Source organism: Pelodiscus sinensis, chromosome 22 (genome assembly GCF_052426305.1).
Source record: "Pelodiscus sinensis isolate ZL-2025 chromosome 22, ASM5242630v1, whole genome shotgun sequence".
In the NCBI taxonomy this organism is placed as follows: Eukaryota; Metazoa; Chordata; order Testudines; family Trionychidae; genus Pelodiscus; species Pelodiscus sinensis.
In genome coordinates this window covers 649,921-660,440 of record NC_143073.1, presented here as the reverse complement: position 1 = coordinate 660,440, position 10,520 = coordinate 649,921, and the positions used below count along the sequence as shown (strand labels likewise).

At 67.1% G+C, this 10,520-nt stretch overlaps 2 protein-coding genes across 2 annotated transcripts in view; one reads left to right on the top strand and one right to left on the bottom strand.

Moving 5' to 3' along the window:
• The first annotated feature begins 1,384 nt into the window (after positions 1 to 1,384).
• LOC142819511 (protein S100-A11-like) lies at positions 1,385 to 5,649 on the top strand. Its single transcript, XM_075907243.1, has 3 exons — positions 1,385 to 1,522; positions 4,128 to 4,283; positions 5,333 to 5,649. Exons 1-3 carry the CDS (start codon positions 1,520 to 1,522, stop codon positions 5,504 to 5,506), a joined length of 333 nt encoding a protein of 110 aa, XP_075763358.1. The 5' UTR covers positions 1,385 to 1,519; the 3' UTR covers positions 5,507 to 5,649.
• Positions 5,650 to 7,726: 2,077 nt separating this feature from the next.
• COPA (coat protein complex I subunit alpha) overlaps positions 7,727 to 10,520 on the bottom strand; it is a 44,628-nt gene continuing 41,834 nt past the window's right edge. The window contains exons 32-33 of the mRNA XM_075908334.2: positions 10,155 to 10,349; positions 7,727 to 8,341 (exon numbers count right to left, since the gene is read on the bottom strand). Of these exons, the coding sequence (XP_075764449.2) occupies positions 8,282 to 8,341; positions 10,155 to 10,349 (255 nt within the window). The 3' untranslated portion in view covers positions 7,727 to 8,281. The remainder of the gene's footprint in view (positions 8,342 to 10,154; positions 10,350 to 10,520) is intronic.

Here is a 10,520-nt window from a genome sequence, read left to right as displayed (position 1 = left end):
ACCGCCCCGCGGCCGCAAACCAACGAGCCGCAGGCCACCCATGGCCGCGTGTTAAATAGCCTGGTCTAGGCCCTGGCAGGCATGTGTCCCGCCCGCTCTGAAGTATCTCCAACTGGGAGTCTTACCCGGCGTGCTCAGGTCCTTCAGGGCAGGGGGCTGGGGGGGGGGTGCAGGAGTCAGGGTTGGGGCTCAGGGCAGAGGGCTGGAGATGTGGGGAGGTGGAGTGGGAGGAGCAGTGGGTGAGGAGGGGCTCAGGGCATGAGGTGGGATGCAGGCGTTGGGGCAGATCAGGAGAAGGGGGACTTGGAGGGGGTAGAGACTTGGAGGGGGGCTAAGGGCGGGGGGGGGGGGTTCCGGCTTCTCCTGGGGGCTGATCCAGTGCTTCCCGCCCACTGGCTTCTCCCCAGGCCATGCAGGCTGCTCGGTGGCAGGGAGGTGCATGGCCTGCGGCCAAGGGGGCCGTCCCAAGATCCTGGCCCACCCAAACCTCACCTTGCTATAGGTCCGGACACGAGGAAGCTGCCTCCCCGCTGTGGCAGCCCTGGCTGTGATCTTCGGGACGGGGCACTTCGAAACGATCCCGAAGACGAAGATGATGGAGATTCCAAACCCCCCTCCCCTCGGCAACTTACTCCAGGTTCCCCCCCCAGGCAGGACGCTTGCCCTGATGTCCAACCCGACTCCCCTGCGGCCGCCTCTGCCCAGTGCTGCTCGGCCAGTGCCACGGAGCCTCGTGTCCAGCACGCGGTTACTGGCCCTGGCCTGGCTCAGCCTTCGCGTGCCCTGGGCGTAGGAGCCGAGGGGCCAGCGTCTGCGGGCTGGTTACGGTGCCAGGTGGGGAAACAGAGGCACATTCCCGGGCAGCAGCTTAGCACCCCCCCCCCCCCCCCGCCTCGGCCGGGGAAGCGGAACTTGGAGCAGAGACAAGAGGGGAAGGGGGGGGCAGGGGGGGAGAGAAGCTAAAAGAAAAGGAGGAAAAGAAACGGGGGGGGCGCAGCCAATGTGGGGCTTGGGGGGGGGTCCCAGCCAGCGCGGGGCGCTCTCAGCCGGTGGGGGTTTTGGGGGGGTCCCAGCCAGCGCGGGGCTCGGGGGGGGTCCCAGCCAAGCGCGGGGCGGGGGGGGTCGAGGGGGGGTCCCAGCCAGCGCGGGGCTCGGGGGGGGTCCCAGCCAACGCGGGGCTGTGGGGGAGGGGTCCCAGCCAACGCGGGGCTGTGGGGGAGGGGTCCCAGCCAACGCGGGGCGCTGGGGGGGGGTCCCAGCCAACACGGGGCTCTGGGGGGGTCCCAGCCAGCGCGGGGCTCTGGGGGGGGGTCCCAGCCAGCGCGGGGCGCTGGGGGGGGGGCAGCCGGGGGCACATTCCTGGGTGGGGCTCGCAGGCCGGCGAGTCCGGATCCGCTCCGAGCCTCCGCCCAGCCGGGGAAGGGGCCGGGCCAGGCAGCCAAGGGCGGTGGCGGGGCCGGGCGGGGCTCAGAGCGCCCCGAAGTCTGAGCCGCGCACGGTCCGCTCCCTCCCTGCAGCCATGGTGAGTGGGGGGGGCGGGGGAGTTTCCCGGCAGGGACCCCCCCCCCTTTCCCGGGGGGCGATAAACTCTCCCTGGGAAGGGCGGGGGGAGGCAGGAGCCCCCCCCCCCGGAGCTTGGCTTGGCAGTTGCCCAGGAGCTGTCGGGGGGGGGGGGGGGGGGGCTGAGAGCTGCCGACCCAAACTGCAAACCCCGGGTACGATGGAAACCGCCTCAAACCAGGGTGCAGCCCCCCCCCCCCCCCGGTACCAGCACCCCAGGGCGGGGCCGGTCACAGGCTGCAGCAGGGCCCCAGGCTGCTCGGGGCAGGAGTTGTTGGTCCCTGGCCAGGCTGTGACCCCCCCCCCCCCCGCGCAGCAGGGTGTGTCCCCCCCCCCCCCCCCCCCTCCACCGCCAGCGCAGGGTGTGTCCGCTCCCCCCCCCCCCAGCCCCAGCAGGGCGGCTCCGCTCGCCCCCCCCCCCCCAGCCCCAGCGCAGGGTGGTTTCCCAGGGGCCAGACCCCACCCTCCATTCAGGACTCAGCCCCCCCCCCCCCCGTCCTGGGCAGAGGCGCCCCCCACCCCAGGAGGCCCCAGCTGCGGGTTTGCACCCTGGGCTGCCAGGCACTGAGGGGCGGGGGAGCTGGGCCAGGCTGGGGGGGGGGGGCTGGTTTCCTGTCTCATACCACCAAAAAAGGCTAAATTCAGCTGCTGGGGGGGGGGGGGCTAAAGAGTCCCGGGGGGGGCAGAGACTCCAGGCCAGAGAGGGGCAGAGCCCCCCCCCCCCTTCCTCCCACAGCTCAGTCACTGCTCAGAGCTTGCCTGGCACTGAGTCATTCAGGCCCAGCTGCCCTTTGGCGCGTCCCCCCATCACTCCGCCCTGGCTCGGGGGAAGGAGGCTGGAGGGGGCTCTCCCCCCTGCTCACAAGCAGAGCCCCGGGTGGGGGCCTGGGCGCTGCTCTGCCTTCCCGCCTCCTTGGACGTGTGCCAGCCAGCCCTGCTCCGGGGGGCCTAGCCAGGACCTCGAGGGGTGCACGTTGCCCAGGCCGGTCAAGCCTGGTCTCCCTTTCCCCTGCCCCAGTCCTGTGTACCCACCGCTGCCACCATCACCAGAGTCTGACTGGAACTGGTGGCTTAGAGGGAAGAGCCTCTGGCTGCTATTTTCTGGTGCCCTGAGCTAGCTAGGCCCCCTGCCCTGGGGCTGGATTGGCACCCCCTGCCGGTGAACCCCCTCTATCCCATTCCCCATGCCCTCCTCAGCCGCCCGGCCCAGCACCCCTCCAGAGGCAAGGCCCCGTATCCCAGTAGAACCAGCATCTCGTAGAGGAAAAGCTACGTAGGCCATTCGCTGCTCCCCAGAACCAGGCGGCCTTTCTCCGCCCTGGGCCGAGGGAGGAAGCGGTGCCCCCCGGGGAAAGGCCTCACCCCCTTGGGGCCAGCAGGCCTGCATTTCACCCTGTGGCTGTCCTGACACAGCTAGCCCCTGGCCACGTGGCTTGGAGCAGCCCCACCCCAGTCCCATTTCTCTTCACTCCGAATTTCTCCCAACAAATGGGGGGTGGGGGGGAGAGGAGGGTGTTTTTCTTTCCCGCCCCTGCCTGTGATTGGCAGCCAAAACCAATTCATATTAATGAGGAGGGTGGAAAAGCCAGGCACCTTTGTTCCGGAGTCTCTTTCACAACCTCAGTGCAGACGCACCCCCTGCCCTGCCAGGCCCCATGGCCCGTTGCTGAGCCTCTGCCACCCTCGCGTCACCTCTCCTTGCCCTGGCCTCTTTCCGCCACTGCGCTCACTGGGCTGGCAGCTGCGGCTTCGCTGTGGTCTGGCTCGCAGCGCCCGGGGGGGGGGGGGGCAGGAAGAGCGTGGGAGCGGGTGCAGAGGAGGGATTGCACCAGGCCTGGGGAAACCAGAAAGCTGCATGGGGCTGGCGTAGGAGCGCCTGAGCAACGGCACCTTGCGGTCAGGCCCCGCCCGCCGGGCCCAGGAATAGACTCGTCCAGCAGCCGCTCCCGTCTCCCTGCTCCACCCAGCTCCCCTGCCGAAGCTCAGGAAAGCAGCCAGGAGTCTGGACCCCCCGGGGCCTGCTGCAACCACTAGGCCCTGCGTCCAGAAGCGGGATCAGAGCCCAGGCAGCCTGGTGCTGTCCCTGACTTATCCGGCAGCCTGGTGCTGTCCCTGACTTACCCGGCAGCCTCTCCCTTCCTTTCAGTGCTCAGGTGAAAGGCTCAGCTGGAGCTGGGAGCAGTGTTCCCTGTAAGCTGGGCGCTTGGGCAGCCACCGGGAGGGCTGATTGGCAGAGCACCCCCCGCAGGCAGCATGGGTTTCCCCGGCTGGTGCGCGTGCCTCAGTGCATGTAACAAAACGTACTGGGCCCATGGATGGAAAACAGGCGACACCGGCCAGGCGGGCTCAGGGGAGCTGGTGACCCCCGGGTTTGGCGCTGGGGGAGGAGCGGGCTCAGGGGAGCTGGTGGCCCCCGGGTTTGGCGCTGGGGGAGGAGCGGGCTCAGGGGAGCTGGTGGCCCCCGGGTTTGGCGCTGGGGGAGGAGCGGGCTCAGGGGAGCTGGTGGCCCCCGGGTTTGGCGCTGGGGGAGGAGCGGGCTCAGCCGCACGGTGCTTCCACCCCTGCAGGCGAAGGTCCCCATGTCCCCGACGGAAACGGAGCGCTGTATCGAGTCCCTGCTGGCCGTGTTCCAGCGCTACGCCGGGCGCGAAGGCGACAGCTGCACGCTGTCCAAGCGGGAGTTCCTCACCTTCATGAACGCCGAACTGGCTTCCTTCACAAAGGTGAGCCTGGGGACGCCCAGCCCGCGGGGGGACTGCAGCTTCTGCCAACACGGCTGCTCTGCTGAGTAGCTGGCTGGGAGCGGGGCAGGGAGCAGAGGGAGTGCGGGGGGGGGGGGGGTGAAGTGCTTTCGGAGGTCCTTACCTGGGGCCATGGCTTGGAAATCACCTTCCCTTTGGCGCTTTCCCCGCTGTCTCCAGCTCTCTCCCCCGCACCGAGCCGTGGCCTCCTGAGCTCTGCCCCAGCAGCCAGAGAGGAAGATGCAAATTGCAGCTCTCAAAAGAGCTCTCCCAGCAGTGGAGAAAGTTCAGCAAAGGGCAACAAAACTGAGGAGGGCTTGGAACGGGTCCCATGTGAGGAGAGATTAAAAGGACGGGGACGTGTCAGCTTGGAGAAGAGGAGACAGAGGGATAGGGTAGAGGTCTATAAAATCATGACCCGTGTAGAGAACGTGAGCAGGGAAAAGTTACTGACTTTTCTGTAACAGAACTAGGGGTCACCAAATGAAATTAATAGGCAGCAGGTTTAAAACAAACACAAGGAAGTTTTTCTTCACGCAGTGCACAACCTGTGGAACTCCTTGCCAGAGGATGTTGTGAAGACCAGGACTTTAACAGGGTTCAAGAAAGAACTAGATAAATTCATGGAGGATGAGTCCATCAATGGCCATTAGCCAGGACGGTGTCCCGGGCCTGTGTCAGAATCTGGCAATGGGGGACAAGGGAGGGATCACGTGAGGATTGCCGGTTCTGTTCCCTCCTCTGGGGCACCCGGCGCTGGCCACTGTGGGCAGCCAGGACCCTGGGCAGGACGGACCTTTGGTCTGACCCCGCCTGGCTGCTCTTACGATCTTTCGGCCTCCCTGTGGCCAGTCAGCGCTCCGGCTCTGGTCTGCGCCGGGGCAGCGGTGCTGCATGCAGGGGATGTGGAGCACGTTGTGGTGGGGGTCTCTCCCGAATTCCCAGAAGGGGCCCGGTCGCGGGGAGAAGCTGCGTAGCTCCCCAGACCTGCGAGCAGGGAGATTGGTAAAACCCTCCTTGGTCTCCCCCAGAACCAGAAGGACCCAGGCGTCCTGGACCGGATGATGAAGAAGCTCGACTTGAACTGCGACGGGCAGCTGGACTTCCAGGAGTTCCTGAACCTCATTGGGGGCATCGCGCAGGCCTGTCACGACGTCCTGTGTGGGCAGGGGCCTCCCGGCCACCCACAGTCAAAGAAACTGTGACCCGTAGCGACAGCGACAGCCCGGCAGTCGTTCCAGACGCACCCCCGGCACGGCCAGCCCCGGACGACAGCCCTGCTCCCGCGCGAGGGCGGGTCTCACTGCTTTTGTATCCCTTAAGAGTGGTATAAACGCTCCTGCTTAGGCTTGGTTTTTTCATACAAAAGTTTGGCTGGGGATTGGGGGGGGGCTGGAGAAGAGGGACCAAACTGGGAGCCAGCCGCCCTATCCCTGCTGCTGCCTCTGCTCTTGGGACGTGACAGGACCTTCCCTGCCTCAGTTTCCCCACCTGTTAAGCCGGGGGACACTGTGAATTAGTGCTGTGAGGAGGGAATGAGCACCATGGAAATCCACATTTTGGAGGAACTTAGAAACCGCGACTAGCCCGGTAGCACCTTAGGGACAAGCAAAACGCAGCACTGGTGCCCTGAGCTTTGGTGGGCACGGCCCCTTCCCATGAGCTGGGGGCACGAGCGCTCATGCTACCCTCTAGTATCGTTAGTCTCAGCTGCAGCCGGCCTGCTCGCTGGGTTTCAGTTACAGACTAACAGCGACTCCCCTCAAACGTTGGAGACGAGGGTGGGGACGTTACAATCACTGCATCTGACCCGGGGGAGGGGGATGTCTACGTTCAAAGGGGAAGAGCCATGCAAAACACAAGCAACTTACATTTAGTGTTGCAAAGATCTGGGGTCAGAACGTGCCTACTCCAGTGAGTCTATAAAATTCTTGAGATTGGATGAAGTGCCCCCGTGGTGCTGCGAATCCCATCGGCCACGCTGAAGGGCCTGGGCTTTCTCCCGGACTGAGCTGCGAGGACAGGGCTGTTGCCGAAGCAGGGACCTTAAAAGGGGAGAAAAGCTGAAAAGCAAGGCTGAGGGTCTGGATCTGAGCCCTACGGGACCTGCTCAGGAGAGGGAAATGCCTGTGATTAGAGGGGGGGGATCCCACAGGAGCATGGAGTCTCCCGCGTAGGCTGGCTGCCCATAGCTGTGAAGTCAAACTCGGGGCATCCTCCTACAGCAGCGAAGTGAGCGGTTTGGGGGCCAGGTGTCCCTGGGCCCATGGAAACGTGCCAGGGTGTCAGCTGGCCTCGTCCTGGGCTAGACTGGCCCCTGGTGGAAACGCTCCCGGCCTGACCCTGACTCACTTCCATTGCGAAAGCTCAGAAGCGGGACGCTCAACCCGCTGCACACACACGAGCTGGCCCACGTCGGGAACAAGGCCGCATGGGTGTCGCGTTCCGTGACGACCGCCCTGCACCAGACCAGAGAACTTCCCCACGTCATTCCTGGGGCAGATAAACCCAACCCAGCCTGATTGGAAAATGCCCGTGAGCCTTGGGAAGTTGTTCGTGGCCCCTTTAAGAGCGGCTGCGCTTCCAGCCTGAGCTTTGAGGTCCAGTCATCAGACCTTGGGCTGCCGTTAAGTATTTGCTCCCCCTGCAGATTGTGATCCTGCCCCCCCCCCCCCCCCCACCCCCGGATCAATGAAATCGACTGGGCTCCTTGCGTTGAACACTCACCACCCCATTTAGTGCCAGTGGGGAAGGGTACAGCTCATGGTGCTTTGCCCAGCCCCCTCAAGGGCACCAGGGGCGGGGGGGGTCAGACACGGGTGTTTCCGGCACTGGGGGGGGAGGGGGGGAAGACATGGGCGTTTCCGGCACCGGGGACGGGGGGGTCAGACACGGGCGTTTCCGGCACCGGGGGGGGGGGGGGTCAGACACTGGCGTTTCCGGCACCGGGGGGGGGGGGGGGTCAGACACGGGCGTTTCCGGCACCGGGGACGGGGACGGGGGGGGGTCAGACACGGGCGTTTCCGGCACCGGGGACGGGGACGGGGGGGGGGGTCAGACACGGGCGTTTCCGGCATCGGGGACGGGGGGGTGTCAGACACGGGCGTTTCCGGCACCGGGGACGGGGGTCAGACACGGGCGTTTCCGGCACCGGGGATGGGGAGTCAGACACGGGCGTTTCCGGCACCGGGGACGGGGGGGGGGGGGTCAGACACGGGCGTTTCCGGCACCGGGGGGATCAGACACGGGCGTTTCCGGCACCGGGGACCGGGGGGGGGGGGGGTCAGACACGGGCGTTTCCAGCACCAGGGGCGGGGAGGGGGGAGGGGTGACACACACACACACACCCTCTCCCTCTCCCTCTCCCTCTCCCTCTCCCTCTCCCGGCTGGCCCTGCCCTCAGCAGAGGTAGCCAGTGAAGGGGGCGGGGTGGTTAATTCACTTTATTGAGGTGAAACGGAGACAACGGTGGGAAAAGCTGTGAAGGACAAAACCCAAAGAGCTGGGAGCCTGAGGCCCGACCGGCCTGCAGCAAAGTCCAGGGGCCTCCTGGGATCAGGGCGCGACAGCGGCGGGATAAACGCCTGCTCCCCACCCCCTGGCTCTGCAGGGCCCGGACGGGACGCAGGCTGCCCTGCCGGCCGGGGGCTCCGAGCCCGGGGGGTGGAGAACTAAGAGCGGCTGCTTCGCTCTGGCGCACGTGGCTGGAGCTCAGGGGCCGCTCTCGAGCAAAGGCAATATTCTCTGCTGGCGCAGGAGCGGTACCCAGGCTGTGGCCGGCCGGCTGGGGGAAGGGCCGGGAGGGCGAGAGGATCTTGCACACAAGGGCGCAGAGGCTCTGGGGCAGCGGCTGGCTCAGGCGCTGGAAGGGAGGAGCGGGAGCAAGGGGAAGGGTTCTGGGCGTGCTGCCGGGCGCAGGACTCCAGGCCTAGCCGGAGGGAAGCAGGAAGTTCCCGTCTCGCCGCAGCCTGGGCAGGGCCTTAGCGGAACTGGAGCGGGCTGATGCGCAGCCCAATGACGTCTCTGCCGACCTCGGTCACCTGGGAAGCAAAGGGGGGCGATCAACGGCTAAAGCAGCACCGGGGAGCCGCCGCCGCTAGAGACCCTCACCCCCACACCCGGCTCTGGGACGCCGGCGAGCGCCATGGACGGGACCCGCCCCCGCCCTCACTGCCCTCCAGGAGCAGCGGGCGCGTCTCCCGGACCACCCCCGCCAGGCTTCGCCGCGCAGCGATGACGAGCCTCCTGGGCAAGCGGCTCGGACCCCGCGGCGCCTCCGTCCGGGCCCTGCCGCCATTCCCAAGGCTGTCAGTGGGGAGAGGCGCTCCCCCCCGCAGCCCGGGCGCTGGTGTTCCCCTGCTCCCAAGGCACCCGAGCCCCACTCGGCCCTTCCCTGGGGCCTGTTGGCCCTACGCCGGGGGTCGCCTGCAGATCAACCCCCCCGGCCGCCAAGACATGGCCAATCCATCTCGGAGCGCGCTCCCAGACCCCGCTCTCCGCCAGGGGCTGCCTGCAGATTGACCCCCGGCCGCTAAGACCAGGCCAATCCATCTCCGAGCGCGCTCCCAGACCCCGCGCTCCGCCAGGGGCTGCCTGCAGATCGACCTGCCAGCCGCTAAGACCAGGCCAATCCACCTCCGAGCGCGCTCCCAGACCCCGCGCTCCGCCAGGGGCTGCCTGCAGATTGACCCCCGGCCGCTAAGACCAGGCCAATCCATCTCCGAGCGCGCTCCCAGACCCCGCGCTCCGCCAGGGGCTGCCTGCAGATTGACCCCCGGCCGCTAAGACCAGGCCAATCCATCTCCGAGCACGCTCCCAGACCCCGCTCTCTGCCAGGGGCTGCCTGCAGATTGACCCCCGGCCGCTAAGACCAGGCCAATCCATCTCCGAGCGCGCTCCCAGACCCCGCGCTCCGCCAGGGGCTGCCTGCAGATCGACCTCCCAGCCGCTAAGACCAGGCCAATCCATCTCCGAGCACGCTCCCAGACCCCCGCGCTCCGCCAGGGGTCGCCTCCAGATCGACCCCCCGGCCACTAAGACATGGCCAATCCATCTCCGAGCACGCTCCCAGACCCCGCGCTCTGCCAGGGATCGCCTCCAGATCGACCCCCCGGCCGCTAAGACCTGGACAATCCATCTCCGAGTGCGCTCCCAGACCCCGCGCTCTGCCAGGGATCGCCTCCAGATCGACCTCCCAGCCGCTAAGACCAGGCTAATCCATCTCCGAGCACGCTCCCAGACCCCGCGCTCCGCCAGGGGCTGCCTGCAGATCGACCTCCCAGCCGCTAAGACCAGGCCAATCCATCTCCGAGCACGCTCCCAGACCCCCGCGCTCCGCTAGGGGTCGCCTCCAGATCGACCCCCCGGCCACTAAGACATGGCCAATCCATCTCCGAGCGCGCTCCCAGACCCCGCGCTCCGCCAGGGATCACCTGCAGATCAACCCCCCAGCCGCTAAGACATGGCCAATCCATCTCCGAGTGCGCTCCCAGACCCCGTGCTCCACAAGGGGTCGCCTCCAGATCGACCCCCCGGCCGCTAAGACATGGCCAATCCATCTCCGAGCACGCTCCCAGATCCCGCGCTCCACAAGGGGTCGCCTCCAGATCGACCCCCCGGCCGCTAAGACATGGCCAATCCATCTCCGAGCGCGCTCCCAGACCCCGCACTCCGCCAATATGGAAAGAGTAGCCGGTGTCGATGGGAGAGCAGCCCCCACCGACCTTACCGCACAGGCGGCCCGGGTGTAATGTTTGGGAAGGGGAAGGTGGCCTGGCGATCCCTGCAAGCCCGGCAGAGCCAACAGGAGCGGGGTGACGAAGGTGCCGGCAGGCCCCCCCCGCGGCGTCGTACCGTGGTGACCCGGCAGATCTGTCCCCGGAACTCAGGGCAGTAGCAGGCCCCGCTGAGCGGGCACTTCTCCACCGGCTTGCCGCGGTAGATGGGCCGGTAGGAGGCGGCACAGATGTCGAAGGGGTTGTGCATGTCGTAGTTGAGCTGGTAGGTGTCGACGGGGTTCTTCTCGCAGGCAGACAGGATCTTGCGCGTCTGGGGGGGGACGGGGCGTCAGTGGAACGGCTCCAACCTGCCCTCAGCTCTGCTGCACGCACTGGGGATCCCCCGGAGCCTTTAGCACAGGGGAGCTTCCTCCCTCCCTCCCTCCCCAGCCACCCGCCTGTGACCTGCACCCCCCCCGCCCCAGCCTCCCTGCTCCCCGAG

Coding starts and splice junctions, on each gene's coding strand:
- LOC142819511 (XM_075907243.1), top strand. Junction 4,284..5,332: donor AACTGGCTTCCTTCACAAAG/GTGAGCCTGGGG, acceptor GGTCTCCCCCAG/AACCAGAAGGACCCAGGCGT.